The sequence below is a fragment of the Panicum virgatum genome, chromosome 2K (assembly GCF_016808335.1).
Source record: "Panicum virgatum strain AP13 chromosome 2K, P.virgatum_v5, whole genome shotgun sequence".
Taxonomy (NCBI): Eukaryota; Viridiplantae; Streptophyta; class Magnoliopsida; order Poales; family Poaceae; genus Panicum; species Panicum virgatum.
The window spans coordinates 373,942-389,190 of NC_053137.1; the positions used below are offsets into that span (position 1 = coordinate 373,942).

General features: G+C 47.9%; 2 protein-coding genes across 2 annotated transcripts; one reads left to right on the forward strand and one right to left on the reverse strand.

Annotated features, from left to right (window-relative positions):
* The first annotated feature begins 2,318 nt into the window (after positions 1-2,318).
* On the forward strand, positions 2,319-5,972 carry LOC120659970 (U3 small nucleolar RNA-associated protein 6 homolog). The gene is made up of 6 exons (XM_039938278.1): positions 2,319-2,860; positions 3,127-3,783; positions 4,353-4,811; positions 4,951-5,123; positions 5,228-5,411; positions 5,505-5,972. The coding sequence occupies exons 1-6, from the start codon at positions 2,408-2,410 to the stop codon at positions 5,592-5,594; spliced, it is 2,016 nt and encodes a 671-aa protein (XP_039794212.1). The 5' UTR covers positions 2,319-2,407; the 3' UTR covers positions 5,595-5,972.
* A 777-nt stretch (positions 5,973-6,749) lies between these two features.
* Positions 6,750-8,079, reverse strand: LOC120659978 (dirigent protein 1-like). The gene has a single exon (XM_039938290.1). It carries the CDS (start codon positions 7,759-7,761, stop codon positions 7,051-7,053), a length of 711 nt encoding a protein of 236 aa, XP_039794224.1. The 5' UTR covers positions 7,762-8,079; the 3' UTR covers positions 6,750-7,050.
* Positions 8,080-15,249: the final 7,170 nt, after the last annotated feature.

A 15,249-nucleotide genomic window follows, 5' to 3' on the forward strand; every position in this document is an offset into this window, starting at 1 on the left:
TCCGCCACTTGGGCGCGGACAGTCCGCAGTAGAGTCTAGGAAATTGTCCAGAGACGTTTTCGTCTCTGGTAGATTGAGTACTTGAACTGCGGACGGTCCGCCAGGGGTGGCCGGACAGTCCGTAGGTAGAATGGGAAAGAGTTCCAGAGACGTTGTTGCCTCTGACGGGTTGGTAGGATAGTACGGCGGACAGTCCGCCACTTGGGCGCGGACAGTCCGCAGGGTATTTCAGTTAAAGTAAACTAGTTACATTTTTTGGGCTGCACTCATTTATTTCATATGCATACGTGTAGCATCCGCTTCTGAGGGCGCCGTCTTTGAGGTGATCGCGGCACCACAAGAGCAGACGACGCAAGCCCAAGAAGAGAGGTGTGAGCACCCGGCCCAAGGCCCGTCTGACCCCAGTGTTGAGCAGCAGGCGCAAGGCAAGCCCCGGTGCACATCCTAGTATTTTAAATTATGACACCTATGTATGTTTCTACTACTTGTGCATTAAGTTCAGGAATTGTTGGGAACCCTAGTTGCATGATCCATAGGATTCCCTGAGTTATACTAGCATGTATAGGACGATAGTTGTGCTAAGCTTAATGTTGCCGGTAGAAGACGAGTGGTCTCCTGCACTCGCGAGATGTAGGATGTTAGGAGCCGAGTAATTTCCGGTTACTCGCGAGATACATTATTATCTTTATATAATTCAGTGTTTGAGAATTGTTTTGAAATGGATATGGAAATGTGAGACTGGGCGGGGATGAGGGATAGGTATGGCAGCAGGACAGGGTTCCTGGGTGTCTTAACCCCGTCTGTGTCGATTAAGGACTGGTCGTTGTGGCAGTGCTGATCGGGGATTGAATTGTACTAACCACATGCCGGGAGTAGGAGGTAGTCGAAACCGGTAAGCCTAGTATTGCCTTGCTTCGAAAGTACAGGACTCCATCTCACCTCCTGGGGTAGTCGAGTAGTCGTAGAGAAATGGGGATGTATGTATTACTTTTGGTGGTCTCATGTTGAGCTCGGCTGACCATATGATGGTGGGGCGGTCCTGTAGTTCGAGGCGGGGAGGGGAAGGGTTGGCGCGTGTGGTCCGACGGGGCTTATTCGTGCCGTGTTGGTTAGGTCCACCTTGCAAGGTTAAATCGGATCGATTCGCCGTGTCTCGCGGTTATGAGGGCCTTGGTCTCTTTGTCACACCGTAGCAAAAATGTAGAATGTGAGTTAGGTATGTTTATATAAAATATTGAGCCATTAAATTATTTTGCTTGCATCACCATGATTTCTATAGTAGGTCTTTGCAAATATTAGATAAGAGTTAATTTATATAGAACCTGAGGCTAAAATAATGAAAGTGAGGAATTACTTTAGTTGTCTGTTTTCTGCAAAAGAACCACCAGCCAAAAGCCTTGCATGTATAGCTATGTGGGCTAAGTTATACCCACTGGTCGGGTAAGCCTTGCTGAGTATTAGAATACTCAGGGTTTGTTGCCAACATTATTTCAGGACACGCAGACATAGACTTCTGCCCTTGCTGCGCCAAGTTCATCCGTCGGGATGCCGAGGGATGGGAGGTCGTGGAGCCAGACGTTTAGTTAGGGATCTCCCTAGGGCACATTTTTGGTAGTTGTAGGCCCTTTCCTCTAGTTGAACCGGGATCTCAGTATTACGAAGTTTGTAAATTATGTATTTATTCAACTTGGTTTGTAAAACTTAAGGTAAAGTTTTATGTATATTTGTTGTATTTTCAATTATGTGTCGTGCTTGTACCATCTGCGCCCACCTTCGCGTGGGACTATCGGTGATGTTTCGATCGGGACGTGGGTTGCGAAAGGATCGCCAAATTAAGCCGTTAAGGTAATGAGTCTGATGTGTTCAAATGACGGCCATTACGCTTAATTAGAGTTTTAATTTGGCGGTTCCATCACAAGCACCTCAAAATCAAAACCAGTTGTGATGATATGATAGGTCTGAAGAAAGACTCTGTCTGGATATCCTAGCGCTGAATATTCTGTTGCTTTTATTAGAGAAGAAGAGTGCCTGTTGTTGATGACAAGCCTCCCTTTAAGTCCAAGTCACGCGGCGGTCAAGTTTCTCCGGCCGGCCGCTGTCCATGAAGGAAAGGAAAGGAAAGGAGGAGCAGAAGCAGAGCAACACACAAACAGCAGGTGTCAAGCTCTGTTTGGTGGCATCCAGCCCATTCCAGCGCATCCTTTATCCTGCTAGCGAAAAGTAAGTTTGGGCCTGTTTACGGAGCCTGGCCCAACAACCTCGGCGTAAGTTTGGGCCTCACGAAGCCGGCCCGCTTACGCAGCAATTCCCCAGCACCGCGGCGGCGGCGCAACCTTCCCTTGCTTGATTGCTCCCTCGTCCTCCCCCACCCCCGCCGCCACAACCGAAACCCTAAACCCTAGCAGCCATGGCGGACGCCGTCCAGTACCGCCTCGAGCGGATGACCGACGAGCTCGACGACCTCGAGCACCGGGGCCTCTTCAGCCGCGCCGAGCTCGCCGACGTCGTCCGCCGCCGCCGCGACTTCGAGTTCCGCCTCCGCCGCCGCTCCCCGCTCCGCCAGGACTTCCTCGACTACATCGCCTACGAGCTCCGCCTCGACGCGCTGCGCAACCTCCGCAAGCGCGCAATCATACGCGCCGCCCCCACCTCTGATTCCGACGACGACCATGAGGCAGACACGACCAAGAAGAATAAGAGGCGCAACAAGAAGTGGAAGAAGTCCATCTCCGACGTCGCGGGGGTCCTCCGCATCCTCGACATCTACAGGATGGCCACCGTCAGGTTCAAGGGAGACCTCGACCTATGGTTCAAATACCTCGAGTTCTGCCGCGGCAAGCGCCACGGGAGGATGAAGCAGGTATCAATCAATCTTCTCAATGTTCCATCTTTGTTATTCTTACTTACTTATTACCTTCATCCATTACATTGCTCGACTGCTCCATTTCAATCTCCTTTTTTGGACTATATATATATATACCCTGACATTGTTGTTGTTGATGCCCATAATGCCCATAATAATAAGAAGGAAAGAAATTTGGGCAAGTTCAAACCTTTCAGTGTTCTTTGTTCATCACTAGTTCAGTTACACATTTAGTATAAAAATTGCCCTGTGTTTGTTTACAGGTTCTGGCGCAAGCTATTCGCTTCCATCCCAAGGTCCCTGGGCTTTGGATCTATGCGGCGGCCTGGGAATTCGACCAGAACCTGAATGTCGCTGCAGCACGTGCGCTGATGCAGAGTGGCCTCAGGTCCTGTCCACAATCAGAGGATATGTGGATCGAGTATCTTCGCATGGAGCTTACCTACCTTAACAAGCTCAAGGCAAGAAAGGTGGCTCTCGGAGAGGATGTGAAGACGCTGCAAAAGAGCGACAATGATGCTGGCAAGTGGAAAGACGAGAACAAAGAACTGTTCATGCCACTGAATGAACAAGACGAAGAGCCCATGGACTCCAAGCCAGCTGGAGATGCTCTGGAGGAGAAGGAAGACATGTTCTGGCGGCAAGGACTGTTAATCATCCAAACCATATATCATGGTGCGGTGGAAGCTCTTCCATCAAGCTTAACCTTGCGGAAGAAATTCTTGGAGATATTAAACAGCGTGGACTTGGCACATTCTGATGAGTTGAAGATTGAGGTCCTGGATGACCTCAGGAAAGATTTCTCCCACTCTGAGGACTACTGGGATTGGTTTGCTAGGCTTCAGCTTACTGATTTGAATAACCCCAACAGCTTGAAGGGAAAGGATGCTCTATCAAATAAGTTGAACAAATCAGTTCAGGTAAATGCATTACGTTCACTTTAATCTCCGTCATGGATTATCAATTGTAGCTAAACCGTGCTTGCTATTTCATAAGTGAAAAAGCACATGTAGATGAATGCGCCCTGGCAATGTCTTTCTGTGTAAACTGTTATTGGCATTTATTTGCCCTATAATTCTGTTTGGCAGCATTGTTCATGTCTAGATGATAGTTGTGTTTTGTGTTGTCAGGTGCCTGGTATATGTTTATTTGTGTAGGTTTATTCAATAGTAGAACTATGATGAAAGCAACTATTTATGATTATGTTATTTCCAAATTGATGCCAATGCAACTATTAATGTATGCTTGTCTTGAAAGCTTTTACCATCTTCAGCAATAATATTAGAGCTCGACAACTCTATACAGTAAACTGTTTACCCTTCACATTTTTACTAGGCTTGTAGGTATGCACTTTAATTTCAGTCAAGGCCAACATTGCTAACTTTTAGAGTTACCATATACCAATTTCTCAACCAAGATATGTAAGTTACATGAGCATGGGTTTTGGTACAACTTTCTGAACATTCTGAAATTTTATTATATACTGCAGGTATATGATGAAGCTGTCAGAAGGCTGCCAACTTCCAAAATGTATTCCCTTTATGCGAAATTTTGGATGGATGTTCTATACCCTGACAGAGAAGATTCCATTGCATCATTCCAAAATCCTGAATTTGATGCTTCAGAATTCACTTCATCTATACTGAATGTTTATGAAAGTGCTGAATCATGTGGGTGTCTTACTGAGGATCTTGCTTGCCAATATGTATCATTTTGTTTGAAACTCGAAAGGCTGGAGGAAGCTAAGAATCTTGCAGAAAAGCTTTGCAACGGTCCTCTTTCAGGTGCTGCAAATTTGTGGAGCCTGAGAGCTTCTATGGAGATAAATTCGGTTGCTACTGCAGGCAGTTCTCCGTTCAGCAAGGAGAACTTGAGTTGTTTATTTGATCTATTCAACACTGTCCTTTCCAAATTACCCGTTGCTCAGACTGAGGGATTGTGGCACATGGTATGTCCCTTAGAATTTCCGATGATGATGATGTCCTAGCTATTTCCCCCTGCACTTTCATAGGCTAGTATATGCAGTTTTGTTTTACCTTGCTATTTTTACTATGTCTGAAATTGTTCGTGATGCATTTTTTTTTCAGGCCATGAAAGTGTTTTCTAATGAGAAGGTATATTTCGAGAAGTTGGTGAAATGTGCGATGCTTTCGTTAAGTTTGGCTGGTGGGAATGATTCAGGTGCATCGGTTGCTTCTGCCATCATCGGATGGTATTTGCAAAGGGATGGTATGAAACAAGCTAGGAAGATGTATAAGAGGTATGAAACAAGCTAGGAAGCTAGCATTTCGAGTAGCCCATGGTGCTATGCATTTTGAATTTTATAGCAGATTGTGAATTTTGTGATGTTGCATGATGATGCAGGCTTCTCGCTCTACCACGTCCGAGCCTGAAGTTGTTCCAGTACTGCATAGAGCTGGAAGCTAACCTTGCATCGCTAGGAGACAATAGTGCCCTTGCAAATGCTTGTAAGCTTTATGATTCAGCAATCGACTACTATCCCCAGGAAAGGGAAGTGTGGAGAAACTACTACAACCTGGAATTGAAGGTGAGATCATGGGGTGCCATTGATATATTTTTTTTTCCGTAAAATGCTTGCCCTTTATTTTCAGTGCTGACATTGCATTCACATTGTAACCAGGTGGGAACATCGGAAACTGCAAATGCTGTTTACTGGCGTGCTCGTAAGGTGCTCAGTGACTCCACTGCCCTGATCGCACCCAGTTGCTAGCAGTATGCGACCTGTGTTAACTTGTAATACCATTTTTGATTGGATTCGTTTGTTCCCTGTGAGCATATTTGGGTCAGCAAGTAAGCTGATGCAACAAAATTTTGGCTCTCTGATATCTGGGTTTGGGTTCCACCATGGTCCTGAAAATCGGTGAATGAAAACGTGTATGCTTGCCAGATCTAGTCTTGGGATGCCCATAAGAAAAGCACATTAGCTGTCCAGGGGAAACAAGTAGTAACTTGTTTTTGCTTGGAAGTTGGAACTGAGCTGTTTTAATTTAGCCCGTGCAAGTAGGCTTAGAAAAATGTATGCTAAGACATAGAAGGTGTCATTTGATTTGATTACTGAAGTGTTGCCAGCGATGAGGTTTATTTTGTTGGGACCAGATCTTTCCCTTACCGGTAACACAAAAATCATGGAAATTTTATGGTAAGGTTTCTTTAAGGATCCTTGATGATGTGTCTCAAGTTGTGGCTTCCGTAACGATGAACCAAAATTTTATTTCAAGTCTGACCAACAGAGCCACAGCGGCTGCGATGATGCTCGCTTCTCATCTCAAGTCTGACCGTGCCGACCTGTAATCGAGTAGATTACTCGCGCCGGATGACGATCGAATCAAGACAACGAAACAACAGCTGGGCTGGCTGGCTGGCTTCAGGTCCAACCAAGCTTTCTGTTCTATATGCTGAGACAGCACCAAACTTCAATTGCTGCTAGGCTGGTGAACAGAGAAGGAAGCCAAGTCAAGTCTGAAAGCTAGCGCGCGTACTCTAGTGTCGTTGTAGTAATCCCTACTCCCAACACAAACAGGTTAGGTGACCATCTATCTATCTGATTCTGATGTGAAGATGACAGGCTTGTCCGTGTGTCGCCAATGAAATTTTCTCCAACAACTCCACCACCGGTTACGCTTCTCCTTCCTGCCCCACCCCCCCTCTAGAAATCTGGACTAGTAGTCATCGTTCTAGCAATTCTTTACGTTGGCTTATCATCAGCTACGACCTTCTTTTTATCCCCCCACCCCAAGGCACATTCAGTACATAGTCCTTCTTCGTTTTCTAATTTCCGAGAGATGCCTGCATTCGCAGAACAGTAACATCCGTGATGAACAAACAATTAACGGATTATCAACCGATTCCATCGTGTTGGCATGTGTCACAAGCAAAGAAAGAATGCCTCATCGATCAGTAGAAAGCAAGAAGAATCCACATGCGTGCATCGTGGTGGGCTAGTATAGCAAGGGGGTAGGGGAAAAGAAATGAGCTAGGCAGGCAGGCCATGATGCCAGCAGCGTGCAAAGCACATGCAGGCAGGTGGCCACAAGCGTCTCGCTCCTCGACCAACCCCCACTGCACTGACGGACATCTCACCCAACTTTCCTTCCACACACTCACCCACTAACGCAACGCAAGCAAAGCAATGTCCACCACTCGTCCGTTGTCAATCCATCCGCTGCTCACCAACCCCAGGACGATCCAACCACCGCAACCACCACGGCGACGGCGCACGCCCTCACCCACCCGCCGCCGGCCCTCCTCGCGCCAGCACCCGAGCTCGACTTGGACCCAGAGGACCCGCCGCCGCCGCCAGCGTCGATGGTGGTGGCGTTGCCGGTGGTGAGGTAGACGTCGAGCTGGGTGGTGGCGTCGGCGCCCTTCATGCTGGTCGTCTTCCACAGCACGTACCCGTTGGCCATCCTGTACTTGCCGGTGCCGCCCACGACGGCGAGCTCCCGCACGTCGGCGGCCGTGTCGTCGCGCCCCAGCACGGCGATGGTGCTGCCGTTGTGGTCGCCCGAGGTCAGCACCAGGTTGGCGCACACCATCAGCGCCGCGCCCGACTGCGACGACAGCATGTAGATGCCCTGCATCCGCCCCAGCGCCGCCGAGCCCGGCGACGAGGTCTCCGTCAGCGCGTCGTCCATCACGGCCGTGTCGCCGAAGGACATGCCCAGCGCCGGGGCCGTCACTGCCGACCCGGGGCCCTTGATCACCTGCACCCTAGTCGGGTCGCTGCCCGACACGATGTCGTGCATGAAGAAGCTCAGGTGCGTCGTGCCGTCGCCGTCCGCCGCTACCACGGCGGCCGGAGGCGGCGCGACCAACACGGCGAGGAGGAAGACTAGCGCCACGGAGGCGGCCTGCTTCTGCTTGACAGCAGCAGCCATGGTTGTTTTCGGCTGAAAGCGAGCGGCGGAAAATTGTTTGATATGTTCAGATCTATCTATCTATGTACCCAGGGAACGAAGGGAATCGAAATTAATGAGCTACCTTGCTTATATATGCTCTGGAGTGGAGTGTAGATAGATCCATGGGGAAGGGAGGTGGTGGTGGTGGTGGTTGGGTTGAGGAGCTCCTGTACAATTAGTACAGATATGCAGGGAAATGAGTGTGCATGTCAGTGTCAGTGTGTATGTGGCTGGCTTATTCCTACAGGTTGCTTGCGACTTGTTGCATGCATCCTATTGGTGCAAATTAAACAATTGAAGGTGAGATTTTGATGATGATTTTTTTTGTTGATCAGAAGCAGAAGCAGAAGCAGAGAGGCAGAGACACACTGCTCCTGCAGTTGCAGAGTTGCATTGGTTGGTGAGAGCGATCGGTAGTTGTTGAGCTGACCCAGTGACTTACTAGTAGTACTTAATTATTCTGCTTTCTCCGTGTGAGAGATAGAGGGATTGGCCGTAAGGCACATGATTAAACTAACCTGCCAGATTTGCTTTCTTTGTGCGCTAGCTAGCTCCATCGGCATCTGAATGTGACGCCTTCCAGTTCACATCCACTTTTTTTTCTTTCTTTCTTTCTTTCTTTTACATAAGAAATTAAGAATACTACTTTGGTTTTCTTTTTTCGTTGCGCCACCGCCTTTGGGGAAGTACATACATCATGATCTATTGCAATTTTGAGTGATTTCCCTCGGTATACTATACCACTAAAATTTCTTTTAAAAACTACCTTAAATAAATACACTGTGTCGATCCAACTTTTATCCGCGAGTTAATTCCTTGAATGCCATCAAAATTTAAGCCAATCCCTTTAATGCCATCAAAATTTAGGCCATCCTTTCATTGCCACTAAAATTTTACTCCAATCCCCTCAATGCCATTCCCGCTAGATTTCAAGCACAAACCGTCAAAACACTGTATACAATCGTTAAAGTCCAATCTATACAATTTTTTTTCCAATTCTACCCCCAGGAACTCTATCACTAGCTCCCAACCCCGCCCACCTCCTGGGCCCGCCCGTGGCCCACCCCATCCCCCACCCCGCCGCTGCGCCCCTCCCCCCGCGCGGGACGGCGTCGCGCGCGCCAGGAGGGCGCCGCACGAGGGCGGACCAAGGGCGGACCGAGCTCCCCTCGCGGGACGGCGTCGCGCCGCCAGGAGGGCAAGACGAGGAGGCGGTAGAGGGAGCACGGAGGGCGGAGGCCGCGAGGAGGCCGGAGGAGGGAGGAGATCCGGCGCGGCGAGGACAGCTGGTGCGGTGAGGGGACACGGCGAGGAGGGCGAGGAGGCCATGGCCTGCCGCCGTCTGCCCGCGGCGGCGTGCTGCTCGCCCGCCCGCGCCGCGATGCCATCCTCCTCCGGTGGTGGAGGCCCGCGTGGGCCATCGCCTCCCCGGTGCGCCTCCGCCTCGCCATGCCCGCCGCCACGCGCCTCCGTCTCTCCATGGTCGCCGCGCGCCTCCGTCTCGCCATGGTCGCTATATCTGGGCGCGCAAGCCGGAGAGCGCCGCGAGCCTACATGGGCGGGAGGAAGAGGGCCGGTTCCTAATGTGGCAGTACCGCCCTAATTAATCCGGCTCAAGTGCGCTAACCATCATCTTAAAGACAATCCCGGCTAACACGCACTTCAAACGGAGTAATTCGGCAGTGCTGTCGGGTAAAGTCCCGAAGAATCCACCTGAGCGTCGATCGAACCCAAAGCTTACATGTAACCCACACGAAGGTGAGTCCAGAGAGTACAACATTTCACAAATATATTACATTACAGAGTCTTAACTTAATTATTACAAACCAAGTTCGAAATCTTTGAAAGGTACTTGAAATTCGAAATGAAAGTAGTTCAGAGTTCACTGCAGCGGAAAATAAAACGAGTTCTAAACGACGATACATGATGTCATGATAAAGCCCGTACATGACATCACTCGGTATTGCCATCGTTGGCCGGAGTCGTATCCCACTCCACCGACCAACCAGGGGGTAAGGTACACGGCCAAGTCAAGCTAGCGATCATGTCCTCAAAAGTATTACCTGAAATAAAATTTAGCCACAAGCAAGGCTGAGTATACTAATACTCCGCAAGGCTTACCCGACTAGGGTATAACTAACCCTCTAACTAGACATGCAAGGCTTTTGGCTCGAGGGGTTTGTCTTTGCCGAAAAGCAGTAAGTCCTTATTTTCCGATTTTAGCTTTCAAGTTCTATTATGCTTAACCATTCTACATTAGCATCTATTCTAAAGCATACATGGTGGAAAGCAATTATTTTTCATCATTCAACCATATTTCTCATCATCATTGTTCCACTTCTTACTCTATGTGGCAAAAGGGTTAAGCAGTCTCAATATCCGTGAGAGACGGACGATTCGAATCGAATTTGTTAACCTGGCCAGGCAGACCTAAACACACGCATGGGGAATGCAATCACCCACGCGACTTTTCCCCTTTTTCCCCGGGCATGAAACAGGCCCACCGTCCTAGGGTGCCCTGCACCCGTGCGTGACCATAGACCAGACAGTGGGGAGTATGTTCCACGGCCGGTTCCATCAGGTACTTAAGCCTACCGATTACCATATTCTCGGCATGTGGTTAGTACGTTCAAACGCTTAACCACCACTACCACACACCGCGGCCTTAACCATTTTTACTAAACAGACGGGGTATCACAAGTACAACAACCCCGCCCGTAATCCTTATATTGCAGTGTGTAGTAAGCATTCAACTCCTATGAGCTCGCGAGTGACAGGCAATCACTCGACTTCTACCGAACCATTAGCATAGCCAACTAGCGACCTACACATACTAGTGTTCAAGCATAGGTACCTAGGATCATGCAACTAAGGTTCCAAAACAATTCCTGCAACTTAAATGCACAATTAAACAGGAATACAATAGTTGCAAAAATTAAAATAGGTAGGACATGCTCCGGGGCTTGCCTTCCTGAGCGTAACTAGCTGTGGGCTCTTCCGAAACTGGGTTCGGGTCTTCAGTAGCTTCAGTCAGATTTACTTGAGCTTCACGCTGCTCACTCTCGGACTCCGGCACCAACTCGTACGTACCGTCAGGGAGAGTAGTCGAATCTATATGAAATGCATACGCGTGAGTTATTTTAGTGATACGATTTAATCAATTCTTCACTAAAGAATTGTACTCCAACACAAACTCAAGATGATTTACAAAAGATTATGTTACATCATTTTGGACAACCATTTATAGAGTAATAATCATTGTACTGACTTCACAAAGTAACTCGGATGGGTTTTCTCTTTTATCCCTATGCAGCAAAAGAAGATTTTTCTTATTTATTACTAGGTTAAGCATGTCCTTATCATAAATAAAGTTACACAGAGATTCTGGGTTTGAAATTTTTATGTATGATACATATCTAAATAACTTGCCTACTTTGAAATTTTCAGCCCATTTTATGCAGCCTATTAACCACGAAAAATAAAACAAACAGCTACTGCTGGAAACAAAAACTGAATTTTACAGGTAAAACTATGCAAGTAATGGTAATGAAATTTTAACTGAGGGTTTTATACCTAAAGATAAGTCTTACATAAATTTTTCACAATTAAACAAGCATTTTACAGGGCATGAAAAATAGCACAAAGTAATGCTGCATGGATCGAAATTAAATTCCATAGGCTGTTATACTAAGTTCCAGAGCCTCATATTTTACCAGCATGTTTATAAACTCAATTTAATCCCCTAGAAAAATTATCAGATTTTTATATGCAAATAAACTATTTTTCTTGATTTAGTGTAAATATCTATACTATTAATTAGTTGGACTGGTTCCACCCATCTTAAATTTCTCAAAATTATTTTACAGAAACTAAATATCAAGTTAAAGGCACTGTAAAATTTTGAGCTCAGTAAACCAAGTTAAACGGTATGTACCAACAAACTAATTTAAACAAGGCATAAAGCAAGATTTAAATAAACCGATAGCTAGTCATGTCAAAAGTCTATGAAACTTTTACACAAGGTTATACATATAACATGTACCCAACTGACCAAAAATGGATAACAACTCATGCTTGTAACTTGAGATCTAATATAAAGCACATTTTCTTTGTATTTTAAATGAAGTAAAAACTATTGAGCAAAATAAAAAGTGTATGTAATAAAAGTTGTAGATCTATTTGCAAAGATTTCAGAACAGTTGAGTTTGCATTTTTATGATTTTTCTACGATTTTTAAACGAATTTACTACTTTGCTGTTTTTCAAAACAAAAAGAAAAAGGAAAAGTAAACTAGCATCTAGGCCCCTGGAAGAAGTGTTTTCCTCGCGGACATGCCCTTGGCCGGACTTGGAGCAGGGGAGGCGGCGGGCGGTCCGGTTCCCGGCGGGGGAGCTCGCCGGCGGTGAGGGGAAGTGGGGGAACAGCATGTGGAGAGCGAGAGCAACCTTGGGACGCCCTTGGTTGAGCTCGGGGTGGCTTGTGGAGGGCCGGCCACGGAGCAGTGGCGGTGGCGGCCGGCGGCGGACGGCGGTGGCGCCGCTCCGGCGGTCCGGGGCGGAGGCGAGTGGTCTGGGAGCTTCACGGAGGTGAATAGAAGCTAGCTAGGAGGTCCCTTGGAGGCGAGGAAGGGCGGGGAAGGGGGCTCCGCGGTGAGGTGGTGCACGGCGGCGGCTATGGTGGACGCGGCGGCGTTCCAGAGCGCGGGGAGGGGAGTGGGGGCTCGGTTTAGGATGGAACGGAGAGGGGAGGAGCGGGAACACGGGGTGGCGAATCAAAATGGGGAGGAGAGGGGCTGCAGAGGGGAGTTCGGCGGTGGAGCTTAGGCGGCGGCCATGGCGGGCGGCTGTGGCTTTGGGCGCGCGTGTGCGAGGCTCAGCGTGGCCTTTAAGGCGGCCAGGGAGAGGGAAGGGAGTGCGGGGTGTCGGTGGCGCGCCGCATTGAAGGCCGGCCGTGGGCAACGGCGCGGGCAGGTGCGCGGCCGGGCTTGCTTGTCGCAACGGCGGCGTCGCGGAGCGCCATTGATGGCAAGCAGGGGCGCAGCGAGGGGGGAGGGGCGTGCTGCAGCGGTGATGGAATGGGAGGGAGGGTCAGCGGGCGAGCGTGCAGGCGAGCACTCCAGGCCGGGCATCGAGCATGGGGGCAGCGGCGCAGCGAGGCACCGAGGGCGCGGCACGGCAGCGAGCGCACGCGCGCTCAAGTGCCTGCGCGCGCGCAGAGCAGAGAGTCAGCGAGGGAGAGGGAGAGGGGAGAGAGAAGAGAGTGGAGAGAGAAAGGAATTGTCAACGCTTTGACTTGATCCAAACTCAAAATTTTCAGTTGAAACTTGAAAATTTCTGAACACGAAAGTTGTGCAAAATTAAATTTCCTACAACTTTCCTTTCAGACAAAAATTCAATTGAGCGATGGTTTGAGAGTTTCAAATTTGAATTCCTGTTTACTGATCCTGCTTGTTTTTCGGGGTTAATTCAAATTTTCATGTTAGAACTTGAAAAACTTTGAACACGAAAGTTGTTTATTTTGTCAAACCCTACGACTTTCGTTTTGGGCAAAAGTTCATTTGAGCAAAAGTGTGAGAGTTGACTTTTTGGCGTGTTTAAACTGAATTTCGGCTTTGCAGTAATTGAGAAGTTGGGGGAGGGTTCAACGTGTCATTTGATGTTAATGACATGTTTAAAAAGTGCTAAACACCAGAGGTGTTACACCTAAGGGCGTGGCTGGAGCCTGCCTGGCCAGAGCTCCGCCGCCGGGATGGCGGGGGATGTGGCGCGCCGCCGGGAATGGCCGGGGCGGCGGGGCGGGAGAGAGCATTGAGCAGAGGAGGAAAGAGCCAGCGGAGAAGATGAGGAGAGGACAACGCTGGGAAAGGAAAAAAATATTTCATCCATGTCTGATAGGGGTAGTAACGCCTTTTTCCTCTCATTTAATTTAACTGTCATTCTAACAGCGAACTCATGGAATGGCATTGAGGGGATTGTAGTAAAATTTTAGTGGCAATAAAGGAATGGCTTAAATTTTGATAGTATTCAAGAGATTGGCTTAAATTTTGATGCCATTCAACGAATTAACTCTTTATCCGCTACGCTCCGTCCGTCACTAAAAGTCAACGGTCATTACCGATATGCATCGATTCGGCGAGCCAGTATACTGAAACCAGCATGGTGTCTCGAGAAGCAAGGAATCCTGGAGGTTTTTTTATCCCAAGAGATGCTTGCAACTGTTCCCAAAAGCGTGCAACGAATTGTGTCCCACGATCAGAAATGATTGTCTTGGGTACCCCATGCAAGCAAACAATACGATCGAGATAGATCTCAGCATACTTCTTGGCAGTGTAAGTAGTATGTACCGGAATGAAATGTGCCGTCTTGGTGAGTCTATCCACGATAACCCAAATGGAATCATGCCTCTGGGATGTGTTGGGTAATCCAATGATGAAGTCCATACTTATATCTTCCCATTTCCACGACGGGATAGGTAGAGGTTGAAGCAAACCGGCTACTCTCAAGTGGCTGGCTTTGACTCTTTGGCAGGTGTCACATTCCGAGACATATTTAGCAATTTCCCTTTTCATCCTAGTCCACTAGAAATTTTGCCTAAGATCTTGGTACATCTTGGTACTGCCCGGGTGAATAGAAAATTTGGAAAGATGTGCCTCGTCGAGAATTTGCTTCCGAAGATCATGATTTTTCGGAACAACTAAACGACTTTCAAACCATAGGACTCCCTTATGGTCCTGACGAAAACACTTATACTTCCTTTCTCCTTGAGAGAGTTTCTGTTTAATGATCCCCACACCTTTATCATGTAACTGGGCCATAATGATTTGATCATGAAGAGTTGGTTCAATTGCGAGGTGATTTAATGTGCCTTGGGGAATCATTTCCAACTGGAGCTTCCTCATCTCATGACAGAGGGTTTCAGAATAGGATTCCATGGATAGGCAATGGCAATGAGCTTTGCGACTTAATGCATCTGCTACAACATTAGCCTTGCCTGGGTGATAGTGCACCTCAAGATCATAATCCTTGATTAATTCTAGCCACCGTCTTTGTCTCATATTTAGGTCAACTTGAGTGAAGATATATTTGAGACTTTTGTGATCGGTGTAGATATTGCAATGCGTACCCATAAGATAATGCCTCCATATCTTTAGAGCATGAATGACAGCTGCTAATTCGAGGTCGTGAGTAGGATAATTCTGCTCATGGGGTCGCAGAGCTCGTGACGCATAAGCAATAACTCTATTGTTTTGCATGAGCACACAACCAAGACCAGTACCCGACGCGTCACAATACACGTCAAAGGGCTTGGTGTTATCAGGTTGAGCTAAGACAGGTGCTGTAGTCAACTGCTCCCTTAGGGTGTGGAAAGCCTTTTCACATTTTTCATCCCACACAAACTTTACTCCTTTCTTCAATAGTTCAGTCATTGGCTTAGCAATTATGGAGAAATCCGGAATGAATCGGCGAT